The 22,037-nt window shown below is 29.2% G+C and overlaps 5 protein-coding genes across 5 annotated transcripts; 4 read left to right on the top strand and 1 right to left on the bottom strand.

The window, feature by feature from the left end:
* The first annotated feature begins 999 nt into the window (after positions 1 to 999).
* On the top strand, positions 1,000 to 2,380 carry BX663DRAFT_466976 (glyceraldehyde-3-phosphate dehydrogenase 1). The gene is made up of 3 exons (XM_051524067.1): positions 1,000 to 1,111; positions 1,265 to 1,532; positions 1,591 to 2,380. The coding sequence occupies exons 1-3, from the start codon at positions 1,086 to 1,088 to the stop codon at positions 2,311 to 2,313; spliced, it is 1,017 nt and encodes a 338-aa protein (XP_051386769.1). The 5' UTR covers positions 1,000 to 1,085; the 3' UTR covers positions 2,314 to 2,380.
* Positions 2,381 to 4,979: 2,599 nt separating this feature from the next.
* Positions 4,980 to 6,150, top strand: BX663DRAFT_204942 (uncharacterized protein). The gene is made up of 3 exons (XM_051521757.1): positions 4,980 to 5,908; positions 5,987 to 6,062; positions 6,146 to 6,150. Exons 1-2 carry the CDS (start codon positions 5,036 to 5,038, stop codon positions 5,990 to 5,992), a joined length of 879 nt encoding a protein of 292 aa, XP_051386768.1. The 5' UTR covers positions 4,980 to 5,035; the 3' UTR covers positions 5,993 to 6,062; positions 6,146 to 6,150.
* Positions 6,151 to 6,478: 328 nt separating this feature from the next.
* On the top strand, positions 6,479 to 7,492 carry BX663DRAFT_204949 (uncharacterized protein). Its single transcript, XM_051521758.1, has one exon. It carries the CDS (start codon positions 6,806 to 6,808, stop codon positions 7,379 to 7,381), a length of 576 nt encoding a protein of 191 aa, XP_051386767.1. The 5' UTR covers positions 6,479 to 6,805; the 3' UTR covers positions 7,382 to 7,492.
* A 3,579-nt stretch (positions 7,493 to 11,071) lies between these two features.
* BX663DRAFT_204903 (uncharacterized protein) lies at positions 11,072 to 12,781 on the bottom strand. The gene is made up of 4 exons (XM_051521756.1): positions 11,759 to 12,781; positions 11,605 to 11,687; positions 11,444 to 11,519; positions 11,072 to 11,374 (listed from the first exon to the last, which is right to left on the bottom strand). Exons 1-4 carry the CDS (start codon positions 12,629 to 12,631, stop codon positions 11,285 to 11,287), a joined length of 1,122 nt encoding a protein of 373 aa, XP_051386766.1. The 5' UTR covers positions 12,632 to 12,781; the 3' UTR covers positions 11,072 to 11,284.
* Positions 12,782 to 17,762: 4,981 nt separating this feature from the next.
* BX663DRAFT_497563 (uncharacterized protein) lies at positions 17,763 to 20,441 on the top strand. Its single transcript, XM_051525931.1, has 2 exons — positions 17,763 to 17,888; positions 18,030 to 20,441. Exons 1-2 carry the CDS (start codon positions 17,812 to 17,814, stop codon positions 20,431 to 20,433), a joined length of 2,481 nt encoding a protein of 826 aa, XP_051386765.1. The 5' UTR covers positions 17,763 to 17,811; the 3' UTR covers positions 20,434 to 20,441.
* Positions 20,442 to 22,037: the final 1,596 nt, after the last annotated feature.

Here is a 22,037-nt window from a genome sequence, read left to right as displayed (position 1 = left end):
TAGCCGAAAATTTTGTTCCTGAAAAAAAAAAAAAAAAAAAAAAAAAAAAAAAAAAAAAAAAAAAAAAAAAAAAAAAAAAAAAAAAAAAAAAGTCAGAAAAAAATAAACTAGCCTATGAAATTATATGAATATAAACTACATTAACAGAATGGAAGTTATTTTTACCGATAAGTTAATATTTGCTTTAAAAAGATCTTTGACATATACATATATATACATATATCAAGAAGAAAGGAAAGGAATTTAAACTTTACTCGGTATACTAATGTAGAACACGAATTCACAAGTAGACATTATCACTCTAAAAATAAATAGAATATCGTCTAATACACACCTTTATGAGTGGAATATGGATTAAAATAATAAGCAAAGCTTTTAAAGGTGAGAAAATAAAAAATTGAAGTCATATTTGTAGATAGCAACTCTATTCAAATCTATTAAACATCAAATACTCCCTGATCAAGTAAAAAAAAAAAGCTGCTTATTTATTTTTGTTTTTGCAGGGTTTTTATTTAGACCTCTTGTATATTACTTGTTAGAATACAGGATACCAACCGAAACAACAAAAATTTAAGTAAAAGATAGTTTGCGAAACTAACAGAGATGTCTTAATTAAAGATAGATTTTATTGAAAATTGTACATTCGAAAATATACAAAACATTTTTTGATGAAATAAGCTATATAGTTATAATTTATATATCAGTATTTTTTTTTTTTAACTAAAAAGAAAAAAAAGATGTAATAATTACCTATAATATATATATACATATACTATTCCTAATAAAACTAGTAAAATCCTTAAAATAGCACGTTTTCCTTTTGTTTTGTAATATTTTTCTCTTTACAAAGTTCTGTTGCTTCTAAGTTGCTCAAAAAAAAAAAAAAAAAAAAGGTCCGCGGCACATTTTTTTTGAAAGTTGCACAGAATACCCCACATCATTTTTAATAAAGTTTTGATTAATTTCTTCTATTTTTTTTTGTGGGGAAAAATATAAAAAGCTCGTTGATTTATCTATAGCTACGCGTTTCTTTTTCATAAGAATATATACACACATACATAAACATATATATATATATATAAAGAATGGTTACTCAAGTTGGTATTAACGGGTAAGTTAAAACTAGATTATACTAGCAATATATAAGTGTATATTATACTTTTCTATTGTATGTATATGGAGCTTTGTATTGCTAGAAATAGATGGGAATGGAACCCCCCTATTTTTTTTCTTCCTTTTCAATTAAACATTATTTTAATTTTAGTTTTGGTCGTATTGGTCGTATTGTTCTTCGTGCATCTCTTAAGAATCCTGAAGTTCAAGTTGTTGCCATCAATGATCCCTTTATTCCTTTAGACTATATGGTCTATATGTTCAAGTATGATACCGTCCATGGTCGCTTTAAAGGTACAATCGAAGCTAAGGATGGTAAACTTGTTGTGAACGGTAAAGAAATTTCTGTATTCTCTGAGCGTGACCCTTCTCAAATTCCCTGGGGTACTTCTAAGGCTGCCTATGTTGTTGAATCAACTGTAAATACATATATATTTATATGCACCATTATAATTTCTAATGTTTATATATGTATAGGGTGTTTTTACTACAGTCGAAGCAGCTTCTAAACATTTAAATGGCGGTGCTAAAAAAGTAATTATCTCAGCTCCCTCTGCTGATGCCCCCATGTTTGTTTGTGGTGTTAATCTTGATGCTTACAAGTCCGAATACAAGGTTATTTCTAATGCCTCCTGTACTACCAACTGTTTGGCTCCCTTAGCCAAGGTCATTCATGATGAATTTGGTATCAATGAAGGTTTAATGACCACTATTCATGCCACCACAGCCACTCAAAAGACGGTAGATGGTCCCTCTCATAAAGATTGGAGAGGAGGTCGTGCAGCTGCTGCCAACATCATTCCTTCCTCTACAGGTGCTGCTAAAGCTGTTGGTAAGGTTATTCCTGAATTAAATGGTAAGCTTACTGGTATGGCCTTCCGTGTACCTACCCCTGACGTCTCTGTTGTTGATCTCACTGTCAATCTTTCTAAGCCTGCTTCCTATGATGATATTAAAGCGGCTATCAAGAAGGCCTCTGAAACTACCATGAAGGATATCCTTGAATATACTGAAGATGCCATCGTAAGTTCTGATTTTATCGGTTGTGAAGCCTCTAGTGTCTTTGATGCTACAGCTGGTATACAATTGACTCCTACATTTGTCAAGTTGGTCTCTTGGTATGATAATGAAGTTGGCTATTCTCATCGTGTAATTGATTTGTTAGCCCATGCAGCCAAAGTTGATGGTGCTTCTGCTTAAATCTACCAGTTTATTTATGTAGCTTATATATACATATTTATATATCAAATGAATAATTATTCAAAAGAACAAAAAAAAAAAAAAAGTTAATTTTTGCGTTTGAATTAAAAAATTACAAATGAATATAATATTATTTACAGAAAAAGCCTTCAGAGAATTGATATGAAGTTATAATAACAGGCATCTCTTTTATTCTCGCAATTTAGTTTTTTTATCTTATAAACCTAGATTTCAAAAGTTGGGAACCATAATAAACAATTTCTTCTGTTAAATATTGAATTGCTGGAATTATGTCATAAAATAATGATGCTTATATCAGTAAATGAAATAAGACAAAGTTAACAAAAATACGTAAATTTGAAACTTACTTTTTAGATAGGATCTGAAAGTTTTTATTGAAATTTTTACAAATGTAAATAGACCATCTTGTTTTGTTATATTTATGATTATAGTCTTCCCGTAATATTATTGTACAAAACGTTAAAAAAAGAATTCAAACTAAAAATGTATTAATATTGATATAGAACCACCAGTATTAATACAAATTAAGTAATGAAGCAGTTATTGCTAAAGTAGATGTCAGTTTTATAGATATTTCAATTCAACTATCAAACTATAGACAAATTGTTATCAACAAAAAAATAAATAAACAATTTGATATATGCAATCAATAAATCGAAATGAACCATGATTAACAAAGGAACATATATTTGTCTAGTACTATAAATGGGCTACTAATTAGAAAAATATATGTATATATGTGTATATATAAAGATATAATGGATTCTTATTTATATGTTTCGAAGATGGATACAACTGCTTGGAAAACGTTGGAGAAATAAAAACATATTCGATAGATAGTTATGTTGATACTGTTTAATCTTGATAATGAAGAATCTGATTATTAAATTAATCCCAGCTGTCAAAATGTGCTTCAAATGCTGTATATCTGATTTAAGTATTAAGTTGTAGATATGAACTGGAACTCTTTTTCCTTAAAAAAAATAAGGATAATCTAGAAATGATGTGATTCTGATTTTGCATCAATATTATCTTATAATCATTCCTCTAGATTGTGCTATTCGCTTATGTAAAGATTATATATAACTGCATGCTTAATCAGGATGAAGAGAATACTCCTTATAATTTATCAAATGTTAAGCATTTTATACAAGGTTTGCGTAATTAGTCTTCCTCAGTATTTAAATATCCATTATATAATATCCCAGTAACCTTTATGATTTTATCCTTACACATATACGTCTCAAATAATACCAAAGTAGAATCATACCATAAGCATAAAGTGTACAACTCATATATATTATATAGTCATCTCAGTTTAATGACGATAGAATAACTATGTTATATTATGTAGTACATTGTCATATATACAACACGAATCTATGTTAGTGAATCTGATGAATCCATGCTGTATGGGTTCAAAATTAAGAGTTAAAATTCACTACCAGTATTATGACCTGATATCAAATAAATTTTTATCTTGAAGAAATCATCTTATCTCCTTGATTTTAGTAGTAGGATGTAAGGTAAGATCAACAACAGCTAGATACATAGAATAAAGTACTTCCTTGTGATACGAATTCATTATATGCATATCAATATGTGTATAAATGTATACATATACATATATGTTTAGTTTTGTAGCCTCAATTCCGTGAATGCTACAGGTAGCTGCCTCTTTCTGTTACAATCATTTAAATGACAAAAAGGATAAGTAAAATAACATAAAATGAAAATGGGTGTCATTACTTCTATCCTGGAAAGGGTTATATTCAGTCATTAATTAAGAGAGTCATTACTTTTAGGAAATACTGCTTTCTCTGGCTTCGTAAGATGAGAATTGTCTATTCTAATTAGCGAAAATAAACAAACTATTAAATGCATATCCTAAGTCATTTATAATATTAATTGTAGTGAAATCAATACTGCTTAAATGTAACTCTTATGAAACATTATTTAACTGTAATTTGATAATGGCTAAAAATATTTACGAGAAAAAAAAAGAATATATATCATTAAACGATATGGAAAGACCTGTTATATTTAAGTAACTAGAACGCAAGTTTATAGTTGTTAGCCAACACAAATAAAAAGTCGAGGAAAACTTAATAGTTTATTTTAGAATGGATAGAAGACGCATAAAACTTTTATAGTTAGGCTTTATCCTTTATTCAGGTAAAATATGCAATCATAAATTACAAAAGTATTTTAGTATCTTAATCATTTTCTATATAAATCATACTTCTTGGATAATATCTTTACACTACATATGCATGTAATATATTGATATTATATATAAACCTTAATATAGATTTGTAGTCTAACTATCCTTTCTTATTAATACTAATCTTTGAAAGGGGTAAAATTGCATATATATTCGTTTCATAATATGTAAAATAATTGACCTTAGGTCTACAGAATATCGTAAGCACTTAAGCTTGTATATTAATTAATGCAAATTATAGAGGGAAATGGTACAAACTTCAAAATTATAGCATTTTATTCGTAAGTATGGATTGAATGATTAAGAAAAAAAAATTAACTTTGTAATGAAATTATTCAAGAGCCCTGTAATTGGTTGGATAAAATTTTTTGTTAAAAATCCAAAAATGCTTTTTTTTTTTTTTTTTTTTTTTTTTTTTTTTTTTTTTTTGAAAGAAAAATTCTGCCAAAATTAGTTTTATTTTAAACATCAAGCTTAATGAATCCCTATATAAATCAAGGCCATCAAAATAATATCTATTTTCAAAATGCATATGGGCAGTTGCAACTTCAACAACAACAACAACAGCAGCAGCAGCAGCAGCAGCCTCAACAGCCTCAACAACCTCAACAACCTCAACAACCTCAACAACAGAATTTCATGAATAATCTACCTCCTGAATTACAGACTATGGTTAATGGATTTCCACTTCAGAAAATAGACGCAGCAACAACAGCAACAACAATAAATAATCCCTTGATGCAACAGCCTCTTGATGATCCTATAATGGCAAATATGATTGCTAAAAGGCAAATGTATGGTGGTGTTCAACCACAGCCACAGCCACAGCCACAGCTACAACCACAACCACAACCACAACCAACGCAACAGCAGATACCATCTATTGCAGGATCCCCAGCAGTTTCGTCTATGGGGCTCCAAAGTCCACAACAACAAAGCCCAATGATTTCTAATAATCAGCAACAGCTTCAACAGCAACAGCTCCAACAGCAGCAGCTTCAACAGCAGCAGCCTTCCAACTTTGTTAGAACTCAACAATGGAACAAGCAGCCTTTGATGCAAGCCATAAATAGCCAGCAACAACAACAACAACAACAGCAACAGCAACAGCAACAGCAACAGCAACAGCAATTTATGATGTTACAACAGCAACAACAATTATTAAGAAAGCAAAACCCTATGATGGCTAATAATATACCTAATACTACTGTTACTTCTTCTATTAATATGAATAATATTGAATCTCCAATGTCAAATATAATGAGTCAACCAGCTACTATAGATGTGACAGCTGAAATGAAAAAGCAAACAATAAATGATTCAGATATAACCTCCAAACGAGTTGAAGCTGTAAGTAAGAAATAAGTGAATACAAATAAATGCCATATAATGTATATTCATAATGCATATGTTACATATAGATTTTAGCTTTAAATCTTGAATTAATTCGTTTATGTATTGAAAGTCAACGTACTGGAAGCAACTTGGAATCTAATATGACAATGTGAGTATATATATATATATATATATATATATACATATATGTATATTGGTTTTATTCTATCTTGTATTGAACTTAAATATTAGATACCAAGCCAAGTTGCAATCCAATTTAACCTATCTTGCTACCATGGCTGATATTTCTATGGTCAAACCAGGAGAAGTAAGTAACAAATAAATAAGACGCGTTTATATATATATATATATATATATATGTATATGTATATACAAGATATCTTTATTAATATACACACACATTAGAACTTTAAAGTACCTCCACCACCAGATCTTTCTCCTTTACCTCCACCAAAATCAGATATAGCGAAAAAAGTTCATGAATTGTTGAATATAGCTCAGGGATTATTTGAAGATTCAGGCAATAAGGAATCAGATTCACCGTCATTATCTTCGCTTCAACATAATAATAGTAATAGGAATAGCAATAACAATAACAATAATAATAGCAATAGTAATAGTAATAGTAACAGCAACAACAATAATAATAATGGCAATAGTAATAACAATAGCAATAGTAACAATAATAGCAATAGTAATAGCAATAATAACAATAATAACAATAATAACAATAATAACAATAATAACAATAATAACAATAGTAATGGCAATAGCAATAGCAATAGCAATAGCAATAATAATCAGCAGCAACAGCAACAGCAACAGCAACAGCAACAGCAACAGCAACAGCAACAGCAACAGCAACAATTATTACGTCAACAGGCAGTAGCTATGCGTCAACAACAACAGCAACAGTTTTTGAGAAATATAAATAAAGCAAATGGAAATAATAGTGCAAATAATAGTAATGTGAGTACACCCATCATGATGGATCCACAACAGTTTATGTTAAGACAACAACAAATAAGAAATCAACAGCAGCAAATGATGGGCTTTAATAATCACACTTCACCTATAGTATCTAACAATAACAATATTCATAATGGCTTTAGTCCAATGCAACAAAATATGAATTCACCTCATAATAGCACACAACCTCCACAGCAGTCTATAAATCCAAATGATATATTAGCTGCTAATGGTATGTTACTAAACCCCACTGCTAATAATACCGCTACAAATATGATGATCAATCCAAATAATATAATGATGAATAACATGTATACTCAGGATGACCCTAATAATTATAATAATGTCATGATGATGATGCAGCGATTACAGCAGCAGCAGCAACAACAACAACAACAACAACAACAACAACAACAACAACAACAACAACAACAACAACAACAACAGCAGCAGCAGCAGCAACAACAGCAGCAACATCAGCAGCAACATCAGCAATAGTAACAGTAACAGTAACAACAATAAGAATAGCCATAATCGTTTTATTAAATAAACATGATTGTTACTATTTATGTATTTATTTATTATGTATAATTGTTTATTTTATTTTATAGCTTTTTTTGTCAAATAAAATTTTAATGACTGATGTGAGTACATAATATCTTATTAACATTGTATTGTCTAGATTGATCCCCCCCAAAAAAAAAGAAGAAAAACAAGCTAAAAACCCTTTATAAATAAAAGGTTAAAAAAAACGGAAAGAGTACTTGGTGAAATCAAAGTATAAAGAAAATTAATCAAGTCGTATTTTATTACCCAATTTCAAGAATAAACAGAGAATATACTCTGTTATAAGTTAGATAATTCATTTTATACAGAAAGATATAGTTGAATAGTTAACACAAAAACCAGAGTGATACTGTAGTAAGATATTTAGGTTATTGAGAGGGCAATTTGTTCAGAAGAAGTAATAAAGAATTTTAATTGTTTGAGGTATAGACAATCCATAATATATATACATGTAAGATAGTGTATACTTTATAATGGTGAAAAAAAAAAACTCTAGATAGTATAAACAACCTTAATACTGACTAAGAGGTGATTGACTAAGTCTCCGTTGCATATGTCAATTATACTTAAATTATGTCATTGGTAGCCATAGGATGAGGCTAATAGATAATTAAGAGTGATAAGCCGAAAGCTATTTTGAATAAACTTTATTTTGTATATCACATAGGCTATCTAGATAAAATAATGAACCATAAGGCTTGAAGCTATGTCTATCAATGCTATTCAATTAAGAAATATAGCATTTCAAAAGAGAATTTTTTGGAGAATTTTTAAGCATGTAAACATTGTTGGAATCAACATAGTTAATAACAAGACCATAATTAACTTTTCTTCGGATTATTTGGGTCTAGAAATGGACAGATAGATGTTTATTAAACCCGGATTTGTTAGTATCAATAGTTATTGTTTTATTTATAATTAAAAGAGTTTTGTTGATATTGACTTATATCAAAACAAGTGAATTTAAGATGCCTTTAGATTTCATTAGAATATCTATGTAAGAAAAAGAATTATTTCGGGATAAAAGGATACTATACAATATATGTATAGAAATATATTACTTTGAGAGGTTAAGATCTAGTACAATGCACTTTTGAGGGTTCTAACAGTAATCCAATTGATAACTGTATTACTCGGAAAGGGCTAATCACAAGTGTATCGAATAAGAGATACCAATTAAAATAATATCATAAAAAAAACAACTTAGTTTTCATATTAATTGAGAAAGCTCTTATAGACTAATATCCTAAAGGCATTTGGTTTGTGAGATTTTAGGTAATTTATTCATATAGATTGAGGATACTAAAATCAATATAAGATAGCTTCATCTAAAAAAAAAAAAAAAAAAAAAAAAAAAAAAAAAAAAAAAAAAACTTCAATATAAATTTCATTAAACAAGTTTTACATAACTCTCTAAAAGTAAAGGGGAAATAAAGGGCTTTAATGAATGTTGTGCGTAAGAATGAACTACTGTATTATATGCCGACTTAATATCCAGAAAAGCCAAAATTATGCTGATTTTTCCGTCCATATCGTAAAAAAGAAAAAAAAAAGCATATTCCTACTTAGCTTAATTCTTGATCAAGAAAATCTCAAAATTCATAGAAATCACCTTAGGCAATATCTAGACATAAACTGAATACTAGTATGATTATTGATAACAATTATCAAGAATTTATACCACAACTGAATTGTAATAAGAGATTGATAATTAAATAAACAAATTCGAGAATATTGTTCAATCATCTCTTACGCTTGTCATCTTGCAACAATAAAGTAGTGAATAAGATACGGCTCACAAATAAAGCCTTGGATGAATATATTAAGAATACCAATTGCAAATAAAGTGAGTTTTGAGGGAATGAAATGTAATTTGTGTTGTTTCCTGGTCCATATCAGGCGTGGTAGCATATCAGTAGCATTGGTATTAAATTATGATCAAGAGATAATTAATTCTTTCAATTAAAGAATGTGTAGTTATATCATAACGGTTTGGCCAGTAGAGAATATTGGTAGAATGAATTTTCAACCCCATCATTTTGTGGTAATTGTTGATAAAAAAAATAAGACTATATATTATTACTTTATGCCAAAAAAAATTAATAAAAAAGGGTATAGAGCAATATATAATATCTTTTAATCTTATATAGAGTGAAATATGTAAGTTATCAATACATTTATAAATACATTTATAGAGTACAAATTTTGTGACATATGCAGATTAGTATTCAGCCATGAGCATCTTTAACTTGTATATATATAGATTTACATCTTCTATGTATACTATGAAGAGTTAACTTCATGCGAGTGAGCATAAGCTTTGATTAAATAATTCCATAGCAATTGAGAGTATTACCTGATATGATAATACTAATAAAAAGCAGTTTAACTCTATAATATTCTTAAATTTAGGTTATGAGAAATTATTTTAAAATATCCATAGTTCATATTTTATAATAGTTTTAATAAACAACTGTATTCTTGTCATAATTTATACCTTTTTTTTTTCGACTCATAATCGATTATATTAATTCCTATGGGAGATAACAGCTCACCGTTTAAAAGATAAACTGTCTCTAAACCAACTATTTCGACGCTTATCGCTCATTTTAAATAGAAATGTTCGAACTATGTATGTACCAAGCAGCTTCTTTGCTGGTAATTATAATTTTACTTAATTGAGAAAGAATAAAAAACAAAATAACTGGACAAAAAAGCTATAAAATAAAATAAACAATTATACATAATAAATAAATACATAAATAGTAACAATCATGTTTATTTAATAAAACGATTATGGCTATTCTTATTGTTGTTACTGTTACTGTTACTATTGCTGATGTTGCTGCTGATGTTGCTGCTGTTGTTGCTGCTGCTGCTGCTGTTGTTGTTGTTGTTGTTGTTGTTGTTGTTGTTGTTGTTGTTGTTGTTGTTGTTGTTGTTGTTGTTGCTGCTGCTGCTGTAATCGCTGCATCATCATCATGACATTATTATAATTATTAGGGTCATCCTGAGTATACATGTTATTCATCATTATATTATTTGGATTGATCATCATATTTGTAGCGGTATTATTAGCAGTGGGGTTTAGTAACATACCATTAGCAGCTAATATATCATTTGGATTTATAGACTGCTGTGGAGGTTGTGTGCTATTATGAGGTGAATTCATATTTTGTTGCATTGGACTAAAGCCATTATGAATATTGTTATTGTTAGATACTATAGGTGAAGTGTGATTATTAAAGCCCATCATTTGCTGCTGTTGATTTCTTATTTGTTGTTGTCTTAACATAAACTGTTGTGGATCCATCATGATGGGTGTACTCACATTACTATTATTTGCACTATTATTTCCATTTGCTTTATTTATATTTCTCAAAAACTGTTGCTGTTGTTGTTGACGCATAGCTACTGCCTGTTGACGTAATAATTGTTGCTGTTGCTGTTGCTGTTGCTGTTGCTGTTGCTGTTGCTGTTGCTGTTGCTGTTGCTGCTGATTATTATTGCTATTGCTATTGCTATTGCTATTGCCATTACTATTGTTATTATTGTTATTATTGTTATTATTGTTATTATTGTTATTATTGTTATTATTGCTATTACTATTGCTATTATTGTTACTATTGCTATTGTTATTACTATTGCCATTATTATTATTGTTGTTGCTGTTACTATTACTATTACTATTGCTATTATTATTGTTATTGTTATTGCTATTCCTATTACTATTATTATGTTGAAGCGAAGATAATGACGGTGAATCTGATTCCTTATTGCCTGAATCTTCAAATAATCCCTGAGCTATATTCAACAATTCATGAACTTTTTTCGCTATATCTGATTTTGGTGGAGGTAAAGGAGAAAGATCTGGTGGTGGAGGTACTTTAAAGTTCTAATGTGTGTGTATATTAATAAAGATATCTTGTATATACATATACATATATATATATATATATATATATAAACGCGTCTTATTTATTTGTTACTTACTTCTCCTGGTTTGACCATAGAAATATCAGCCATGGTAGCAAGATAGGTTAAATTGGATTGCAACTTGGCTTGGTATCTAATATTTAAGTTCAATACAAGATAGAATAAAACCAATATACATATATGTATATATATATATATATATATATATATATACTCACATTGTCATATTAGATTCCAAGTTGCTTCCAGTACGTTGACTTTCAATACATAAACGAATTAATTCAAGATTTAAAGCTAAAATCTATATGTAACATATGCATTATGAATATACATTATATGGCATTTATTTGTATTCACTTATTTCTTACTTACAGCTTCAACTCGTTTGGAGGTTATATCTGAATCATTTATTGTTTGCTTTTTCATTTCAGCTGTCACATCTATAGTAGCTGGTTGACTCATTATATTTGACATTGGAGATTCAATATTATTCATATTAATAGAAGAAGTAACAGTAGTATTAGGTATATTATTAGCCATCATAGGGTTTTGCTTTCTTAATAATTGTTGTTGCTGTTGTAACATCATAAATTGCTGTTGCTGTTGCTGTTGCTGTTGCTGTTGCTGTTGTTGTTGTTGTTGTTGCTGGCTATTTATGGCTTGCATCAAAGGCTGCTTGTTCCATTGTTGAGTTCTAACAAAGTTGGAAGGCTGCTGCTGTTGAAGCTGCTGCTGTTGGAGCTGTTGCTGTTGAAGCTGTTGCTGATTATTAGAAATCATTGGGCTTTGTTGTTGTGGACTTTGGAGCCCCATAGACGAAACTGCTGGGGATCCTGCAATAGATGGTATCTGCTGTTGCGTTGGTTGTGGTTGTGGTTGTGGTTGTAGCTGTGGCTGTGGCTGTGGCTGTGGTTGAACACCACCATACATTTGCCTTTTAGCAATCATATTTGCCATTATAGGATCATCAAGAGGCTGTTGCATCAAGGGATTATTTATTGTTGTTGCTGTTGTTGCTGCGTCTATTTTCTGAAGTGGAAATCCATTAACCATAGTCTGTAATTCAGGAGGTAGATTATTCATGAAATTCTGTTGTTGAGGTTGTTGAGGTTGTTGAGGTTGTTGAGGCTGTTGAGGCTGCTGCTGCTGCTGCTGCTGTTGTTGTTGTTGTTGAAGTTGCAACTGCCCATATGCATTTTGAAAATAGATATTATTTTGATGGCCTTGATTTATATAGGGATTCATTAAGCTTGATGCTAAAGAGCAAAAAACACATTAGTTGACGAACCTTAAAAAGAAAAAAAGGAAAAAAAAATCGTTATGACGCTTTATTTTGAGATTTAAAATATTTTACCGTATAAATTGTAAAAAAATAAAAAATAAAAAATAAAAAAAAAAAAAATAAAAAAAAGGCAGCTCGCTTATTACAATAAAAGCTTTTCAAGTCTTGAAGATATGAGAAAGAAACAGGGCAAGACTAAAAAGGAAAAAGCTTTAACCGATGAATTAATAAGATAATAAAGCAGATCATTAAACTTGCTGTTTCAGTCAACGATTGTATTAAATCAAGGAATTAATTATTTTAACAGCAATCATTTTTTGGCAAGGAAAAAAAGCCCGTTTTAGTGGATGTGTTTATCTTTTTAGGAATAGGGTAAAGAGAATGGTTTAACAAATTTGACAAGAATATTTAAAAGAGTAACAGAAGGCAGAAATAAATTCAACAGCTATTTTGATGAATGAAGTGTCAGTATTACACACATAACCTTGAAAGAAATTGCTAAAAAGCAAAACATATTCACGATAAATTGACATACAATGATCAGGATTATGTAATTACTATAGATGTACTACAACTTGGAGAACGTTTTCAACTCACCTTCTGAACAATTCAAAATAAACAAACAAACAAAAAAAAATATCAACATATCTATGACTCTTATCAGCAATTGGATTTAGATACGGGATATGTTTAAAGACATTTATAAATATATATGTGTATACAAATAAACTTAAGTTTTGAAACAAGACAATAAATGCATTTAAAATCTGCTAGAGACGGACTAGTTAAGATAAGAGTAATCTAAAAGGATTCTTACGAGTTCATGAGTAAATAATGAAAATTAGGTAAAAGTTAATGATGAGAGTGGCAGGGAGAGGAAAAGAAGGAAGTTTGATTAGTAATAGTTGGTCTAGGCGGTGATTTGGATGCAGAGGAGTTGGTTTATAAAATAAAATGTGAATTCATAGAGAATGGTGACATATTGACGATTCAGTAAAGAGTTCAACGGCTTGTATTTGAAAACTGATCAAAGAGAGAGAATAATATTAACAAGAAAACTTAATTATAATATCAAGTATTGGTAAAATGATGGGTACATATGCTGAAACATGTTATAAGGGTACCTTTTATTAATCAATCTTTCAAAAAAAAAAATGTTTGGGTCATAAAGTAGAATGGTCCACCGAATAACGATTCCAATATTTATCCTATAATATCGACTTCTAATTTATAAATGGTATCAGTAGCTGTATTACTGAATATAATAATCTATTTAGTATAAAATATGATAAAGATTTCGAGCTAATAGTTGTAGACTGAGTTTGATGGAAATCATTAAGATGAAAGGAAGGAATACCATGGCTCCTAAGGATTTGCTAGAAAGGTTAGATATATAGAATGATGAGTGAATCAATAGCACATCAGGTGGTAATGAAAGTGAATCTAACAGAAATTTAGACTAAAGTATATACGATTACCTTTTCAGACTTCTGTAAAACTTGGATGTATATAATATTATTATGATAGAAGATCTGGATGAATTACCAAAAAAAAAAAGAAGAAAAAAAATCCAGTGCATCAATTTTGAACAAATTTTAATTACCTATATCGATATACGGTAAATGTTGAAATGGTGATAACTCGAGCTATGACTGAATCATTTGTGAATAAAGTCAAAGGAATAAAATCTTGTTTGTTAATGACTCTATATTTTTTTTTTCTATATCAATAAATGAGATTTTTGTTCATAGTCATTAATACTTTAGTGATAATTATTAACAGTAATACTTATATAGGTGTAGCTCTGAAAAGAAAAATAAGACAAGATGTAAAAAAGATATTGGAAATATGTTTGCAATTGTAGCGAAATATTATATACTGATTAAGTTAGTGACTGATTTGTGAAATACAAAACAACACATTTACTATAGTTCCGTTAATATCAAAGGTCATAATTATTTAATTATCATTATATTATTTATAAGTTACAAAATATGTGTCTATTTACAATAAAAAAGGGAAACTGCCATTAAAATTACAAAGTATAATAATATAAATGTATAGGATATAGTCTACTATAGTATACTATCACTCTATCGTATTTAAAACTAATGGTAATCTATAGATCACTATTATAAATTTAAATCGGGTTGACATATGTAGCGATACTACTCATTCTTTTACACAAGACCAAAAGAAGAGAGATATAGTAAATATAAGTATGTCTCAAAAAAAAAAGAATCTTTTGTTTTTACTATTATTATCATTCTCAAGCCTATACCAATAGTACTAAGACCTTGCCTTCTCATATATATTATAATAGAGACATCAACAAATACTATTGATGTTTCAATTGAGCAAAAAAATGTATATTTAGTTAATTATGTAAATCATTGCTTAATCTCTAACCTGATTATTTAGTGTATTTTATGGGTGTACAGTAGTTATACCTAGCAGCTATTATGGTAGATTTTGTAAAACTGTTATTAGTTTTGCCCAAATCAAATTAAAAGTATAATAGAGAATGTTTACATAATTAAAAAAAAAAAAAGAATTATTTGTTCTTGAATATTTTCAAAGATGAGGAAGTAGATAACCAATGTTGTATAAATGAATAGACTTTATTTAGAAAGTTATTTTGAATATTAAAAAAATATAGAAAGCAAGCTCGGGTGATAATTTCAAATACTAGAATTATCAATTATATTCGCAAGTTAAAAATCAAAGGATCTGAGGAAACGGTAATGAAATCAGTATATTTTCAAGTTTATTCTGAACTAAAACACAAAATACTTTATAAGTATTTTCTTTTTTTTTCTTTTTCTTTTTCTTTTCCTTTTCCTTTTTTTTTTTTTTTTTTTTTTTTGTTAGACCCAGGTCTAACTTTGATAATTTGATAGAAGAAAAGAATACTCACTCAAGATGAAACAAATAAATATGAACAGTTTTCGAGAAGATTACTAAATTAAGGATACACATATCATGTAAAGTTAGGAAAAATACTGAATATTGATTCATATGTTATATTTCTTGTTAGATTTTTCTAAAATATGTCATCACAGCTTTCGAGCAAGACATGTGATAATATATTCTACAAAATTAAATTCATACCTAGATCCCATAATAGAATTTGTAAAGTGAGTGAAGAAATACGCAACAATATAATTAATATTTTTTTTTATAGAAAGTATGGGTAGCTGTCAGAGATTGTAGTTCTAAAATAAAGTTTTTGCATAATATGCGAATCTAAATAATGATAAATAATTATCAAGTTCAAATGCAGAGCTACTTTCACAAAGCATTCTCAAATATGTATGTTTTCAATTAATTTTATAAATGCAATAAAAATAAAAACCCCTTTCTATTTTATTTTACTGCAGCTGTCTTGCTTCAAGTATAAAGTTAAAAAAAAAAAGATTCACAATTGGTTACAAAATCATTCGTTATATTGTCTATATCAGTTTTTTTTTCTTTTTCCTTTACTCGTATAATGACGATTTATGCTTTATTTCAAATTATCTGTGTAGTGCATCATAATCAATTATCTTGAAAATCACTTGATGGTTCGAAATTTCGAAGATTATATCATTATAAAAACAACAGCAATTGGGAATAAAATATGTTAAATAAACTTTTCATATGAGACAAGAAGGGAAGACTCTAGATTTGACAATCCTATTTTCTAAATATTACAGTAGTAAGCAAAATCTTAATTTGCAACAACTTGATGCGGAAAAAAAAAACTGTGTAATATTTAAATTTCACGAGACAAAGTTAAATGCCGCTCTTTGAAACAATGTTTAGTACTTTTTGTTGTTTTATTTACTATATATGTATATATATACATGTATATGTTTATATAGAAGGCAGTATTTATAAACAAATATAATTTTATACAACATGAACTTCAAAATGCTACTAATAATGGTTACAGTAAAATACAACAACCTTATATGATTTAAACATTTGTTTGTATTATACAAATAATGATGACATGATAGTAATAAAAATAGAACACGTCTATCTAGTTATAATATCTGATATAAATATATTTCTTGTTTCACTAATGTTTAAAATCAAATAACGAAATCATCATTTTGCCTCTGGAAATAAAGTAAATAAAATAAAATAATTTTCTTTATTTTATTTTATTTTATTTTTATTTTTTTTTGTCCAGAAGACACTTTAATAATGTTCCTGTATTTTTAAATTAGAAAATAGACTTTACGGTTTTTTACGTTGTATTTTACTATATTGCCAATTTTTTTTTTTTATACAAATAATTTCTTTGTTGCTATGGATCGCTCATATATTATATATTTGTACCTTTTTTTTTTTGACAAAATAAAAGTGAAATATAGCCTATTAAATTCATAAATTATTAAATACGTATTGGTAATGTTCCGTATTAATATATACATTTTTCGATTATCACATGCTACTTGTCATTTGTTCTTCAGGTACACATATTTGTTATCTATACTTTTTTTTTCTTTATCTATTGCTGGGTTGTTACCACTCATGTTACTACTAATATATAACTACTACTACCACTACTACTCTATGAAACAATAATTTGCTATTGTTGTAGTATTAATATATATATGTCACCATATCGGATAACAGCAACAACAACAACAATCGGGTAAAACATTACTCCCGCTATTACTTGTTAAAATGATCCTATTATTATTATGCCAAGACAGTAAGTCCGCTAATGATAATAATGTAGTAAAAGTGAATTATCGTCTTATTTTATAAATTAGAGCGCCTATTTTGTTTCTTGACATTTTAATAAAGAAAAAGAAGGGAGAGCGAGAATAAATGAATATCCATTTATAGCTTAATTTTTTTGTAATTTTTTTTTTTTTTTGGGGGGAGAAAGGGAGAGAAGAAAGAAGAGGAGAAGAAGACAGAGAAAGAATAAGATGATTATTATAGACACAGAAGTTTATAATATGAATTCTTAGAAGGGGTTTTATTTCTGTAAAAAAAAAAAAAAAAAAAAAAAAATATTTTTAATTTTTTTTTTCCTTTCTCTCTTTTCTTTTCTTAATATATACAACACTTGTTTATTTTTATACACTCTATCCTTTTTTTTTTTTTTTATTTGCTCATTACCGACTTTTTAAATTAATAATTTATGGCCGATGTATCAAAAAAGACAACATCAAATCATAACAACTTGGGTGCGGCTTGTTATAGATGCAGAGGATTCAGGCAAATAGAATAAGCTAATTTATATATGTATACATATATGTATACATATATTATAATTGTAGTTATAATTGATTTTGATTCTAATTAGTAATAACTATAAATAACATTTCTTTTTTTTTTCTTTTCTTCATCAATATATAGACATGCATGCGATAGAGAAAAACCTGCATGTTCACGCTGTAAAAGAAGAGGCATCACTTGTCAATATCCAGAAGCAGCACCAACACTAAAAAAGCTTCAAAAAGCAACAGAGACTTTGAGTGATCGTATTAAGAAATTTGGCGAGCTTTTAAAGACAGGCGAAAATAATAATGATGGATTACTCAACAATACTAATTTTAAAAAGGGAATTTCTTTACAAAGGCTTGCTCAGCCTAGATCCACTGTAGCTCCTGCCGACTTTGACAATTCACCCTCTCTTTATATAACAAACTCTACTTCCATGTCCGTACGTTCAAATAATCCCGACCTTCTGATAGATGATGATGCGAGATCAACTACAAGTCATTCTACAATCACAAAAAGCAAAACAACTCCTCCCGTAGTCTCTACAAGCTCTTTTTCTGTTTATCCATGTAACAAATGTTATAAAGACTTACAACAATGCGATCTTACCTTACCGAGTTGTAGTCGATGTGCAAATAATAATTTTGAATGTATTTATACGAAAACAGAACCCAAAGCGAATCATGTCTCTCAGGTCCTAAATACGATGAATAAAGTGATGGATCAATGGCAAGACTCGATAGATAAAATGGCAAAGGACTTTGCTCAAAAGACTCGTGATTTTGGTCAACGTGTAGATCAATCGTTTAAAAAGAAACCATTACCTCCCTTTGCTTGGAAGATCACTTCAACAAATAAAGGTCTCTCCGTTGAAAGTAATGTCAACTCTTTTAATGATCTTTCTAAACTGGTAGACCAATTCAAACGAACTATGCATATCACTCCTCGGGATCCTGAAACAGCTGATACAGATATGATAGATGATGAACGTCATAGAATAGCGCAAGGTGTTGAAATTGATGATGCAAGCTCTATACACACTTCCTCTGGGTTTTCTTTTGGTGTTTGGAATGCATGGTCTCATCCGACAAATGCAATACCTGAGGATTATCCTGTTGATATTAATCAAGAATTAACAGATAGTCTTGTAGAACTCTATTGTAGAACACCCTGTTGTTCTGCAATTCGTTTACCTATCATTGATACAACTGAATTTTTGGCCCGTTATAAGAGCACTGATGCTGAAAGACGACCGTCTAAGGTTCTTATCTATGCTGTTTGTGCTATGGCTGCTCGTAATGCATTCCAAATGCATGTCTGGAGTAAGAGACCTGCTCATGAGACACCACACTACAATATGGGTAAAGCACTCTCTATGGCTTATTGTCTTAAGGGACGTGAAGAGTTAGCAGAATGCTTTGATAGACCTACGATAGATAATTGTCAAGCTGCCTTTTTATTATCCTATTGTAATCATCAAAATGGCTATCCAGGAGTTATTTATGTTTATGATTGGATTGCATTTACGATGGCACAAGAATTAGGTCTTTATGATTCAGGTCGTGTATTAGACACAAGAGAAGGAATCTTAGTATGGGGACTTTATTACTTTAATACATGGTATCGTGTATTACAGGGTGTATCGAATTCATATGCAGAACTAGGACAAATCCATCCAAGTTGCCCTCTACCTCCTCCACAACCTAAACCAAAGTTAGACTATATGGATATAGATGACATGATTGAACCACCTCAAGAAATGATTGATTACTACGTTTATACTGAATGGTATTGTCTAATTCAATTACAAATTCTTCGACATGATTGTATGAGTCGTTTATTATCAGCACAAGCTGCAGGAAAGCATGATACCACACTCTCTGCTGATTTACTTGCAATGCAAGACCGTTTACAAGCCTTTTACGATAAATTACCAGCAGAATGGAAGAATCCTGATCTTGAATCGATTGCCTTGGATCAAATGGCAGCTTGTACACCGGAACCCTTTTATCATGGAAATGAGCAACAGCAATACTATCATGTCGATATTCATGAATTTGCTAGATTTTGTATTCTTAGTGTTCACGTCTATTATAACATTAATAAGATTTTATTGTATCAAGCGTTTTTCCCAACTGACCATGCACCTACTTCACCATTTTCACTTCAAAGTCTTTATACTTGTATTGATGCAGCTTATGCCATTACACAAACATTAGATATCATGGTGAAACATCATGATGAATGTAATATTCCTTTATTAGGTTTCTTATTTGCTAATATGGTCTATATAAAATTACTTAATTATAACGATGATCAATATCAAGAATTTGCAAGACGATGTCTAGAACAATCCATTAATGTATCCAAGATGTCCAAGGCCTACCTTTATGATTTTGAAATGACACGTAACCTTGTTAATGTTATGGAACAAGATATTCGAAATGCCTGTGGTGGAAGACCTCTTAGTGTAGTAGATGATGAGTTTTATCCGTTTGCTCTTCCTTCACCACCTACTTTACCACCTTTTATTCAATAATTTTTTTTTTTTTTTTTTTTTTACGCATTTAATACTTTATATATGTATTCCCTTTTTTTTTATTATTCTTACCTAATCAAATATTCTATACATATTATATTAATTTACATTTTATAGTCTTAATATACAGTTTGTATTTTTTTTTCTTCTCTTAATTTTGATAATAACAATAAATAAAGGGAGAGAAAGGATCTATTGTTACACTACATACAATCGTCATTTGGCGTAGTAATTGAGTCTGTGTTGTTTGTTTATTTTGACAGGGTGAAGAAAATATAATAAATAAATATACACATGTTTATTATTCCTTCAAGTCTGGTTGAATACATATATATTATTATTGTACTACGATGCATGCATAATTCAATTCCTTTTTTTTTTTTTGTTTTTGTTTTTTGCTTTGCTTCCCTTCTTCATAACCTATTTTACTACTTTGCTATACATTATACAATATATATACAGATACATGTGGGTATATTTTTATGTGCTTATTTTTGCCGTTATTTGGAATGTATACATTATTAAGTGAAAAATGTAATAATACATCTTTTTCTTTTTTTTTTTTTCCCTCACTTTTATTAACTTTCACGGTGTACAAAAAACGACATTCCTATTTATTTATTATATCTGCATGAATATTCATTTAAACTTTTATTTATTCACATAGAAAGGGGAAGGGAAGAAAGATGACAGTTGCATGATTGCTATCAACAGTTTAGTTTATAATTTATTTATTTATTTATTTTTTGTATTTATATTGATGGGGTTTTCTTTTTTTTAAAAAAAATCTTTCTCTTTCTTTCTCTTTTCTTTATACAAAATAATAATAATAATACTTTTATTAAAGTAAATTCCTCTTGCTATACATGTTCTAAACTGCTTGCTCTTCTTCTTGAATCTGGTACTATGTGTACTCCTATTCTGTATGTGTATGCTTTTCTTTCCTTAAAGACTGTTACTACTATTGACTAAAAACGGATGCTATCTGGTATTATCGCTTCTCTATGAAAGGTGGAACTGGCTAACATGGTCCTTTTGACTACCCTGGTTTATAACCTATCTTTCTGAGGTTTACTGTCTCTCTCTCTCTCTTACAAAATAATAGCTTCTCTTTTTTTCTGTACTATAATGAAGAAGCTTGTACCATAATTGCTATTATACTGTATGGTCTGTCTTTATAAGGCTTGCTTGCTTCCTGTCTATGGTCCTCATTATCGTTACCACTGCTCTTTATACTTCTCTCTCTTTATATATTTATGTATACATATAAAAACAAAAAAAATAACAAAAAAAACAAGCAAAAAAAACAAAAAAAGAATTATTTGCACCTTAAACTAATACTCCCACTTTCACCTACCACCTTGTGTGGGGGGGGAGAGGTGTGGGAGGGCAAGCTAACAATATTTTCTCTTTATCTGAACGTCTTTTTTCCTAGCAGGGCTGCATGATGTAAATGATGAAGTAAGGCGAAAATAAAATGTATAGTAAATAAGCTACAAACAAAAATGGGTCCCTCTATGGACATCTTCTTTTTGTTAACCGTCTGTATTGTTGGTGATGACTAAAAACATTTGATACATTGTGCGCAAACTATTATACCATAA

Source organism: Cokeromyces recurvatus (genome assembly GCF_025118155.1).
Source record: "Cokeromyces recurvatus strain NRRL 2243 chromosome Unknown BX663scaffold_3, whole genome shotgun sequence".
NCBI lineage: Eukaryota > Fungi > Mucoromycota > Mucoromycetes > Mucorales > Mucoraceae > Cokeromyces > Cokeromyces recurvatus.
This window is presented reverse-complemented; position numbering and strand designations above follow the sequence as displayed.

Coding starts and splice junctions, on each gene's coding strand:
- BX663DRAFT_204903 (XM_051521756.1), bottom strand. CDS start 12,631: ATGAATCCCTATATAAATCAAGGCCATCAAAATAATATCTATTTTCAA. Junction 11,688..11,758: donor CCTCCAAACGAGTTGAAGCT/GTAAGTAAGAAA, acceptor TGTTACATATAG/ATTTTAGCTTTAAATCTTGA. Junction 11,375..11,443: donor CTATGGTCAAACCAGGAGAA/GTAAGTAACAAA, acceptor TGTATATACAAG/ATATCTTTATTAATATACAC.
- BX663DRAFT_497563 (XM_051525931.1), top strand. CDS start 17,812: ATGGCCGATGTATCAAAAAAGACAACATCAAATCATAACAACTTGGGT. Junction 17,889..18,029: donor TATAGATGCAGAGGATTCAG/GCAAATAGAATA, acceptor ATCAATATATAG/ACATGCATGCGATAGAGAAA.
- BX663DRAFT_466976 (XM_051524067.1), top strand. CDS start 1,086: ATGGTTACTCAAGTTGGTATTAACGG. Junction 1,112..1,264: donor ACTCAAGTTGGTATTAACGG/GTAAGTTAAAAC, acceptor TTTTAATTTTAG/TTTTGGTCGTATTGGTCGTA. Junction 1,533..1,590: donor CCTATGTTGTTGAATCAACT/GTAAATACATAT, acceptor ATATATGTATAG/GGTGTTTTTACTACAGTCGA.
- BX663DRAFT_204942 (XM_051521757.1), top strand. CDS start 5,036: ATGAATCCCTATATAAATCAAGGCCATCAAAATAATATCTATTTTCAA.
- BX663DRAFT_204949 (XM_051521758.1), top strand. CDS start 6,806: ATGCGTCAACAACAACAGCAACAGTTTTTGAGAAATATAAATAAAGCA.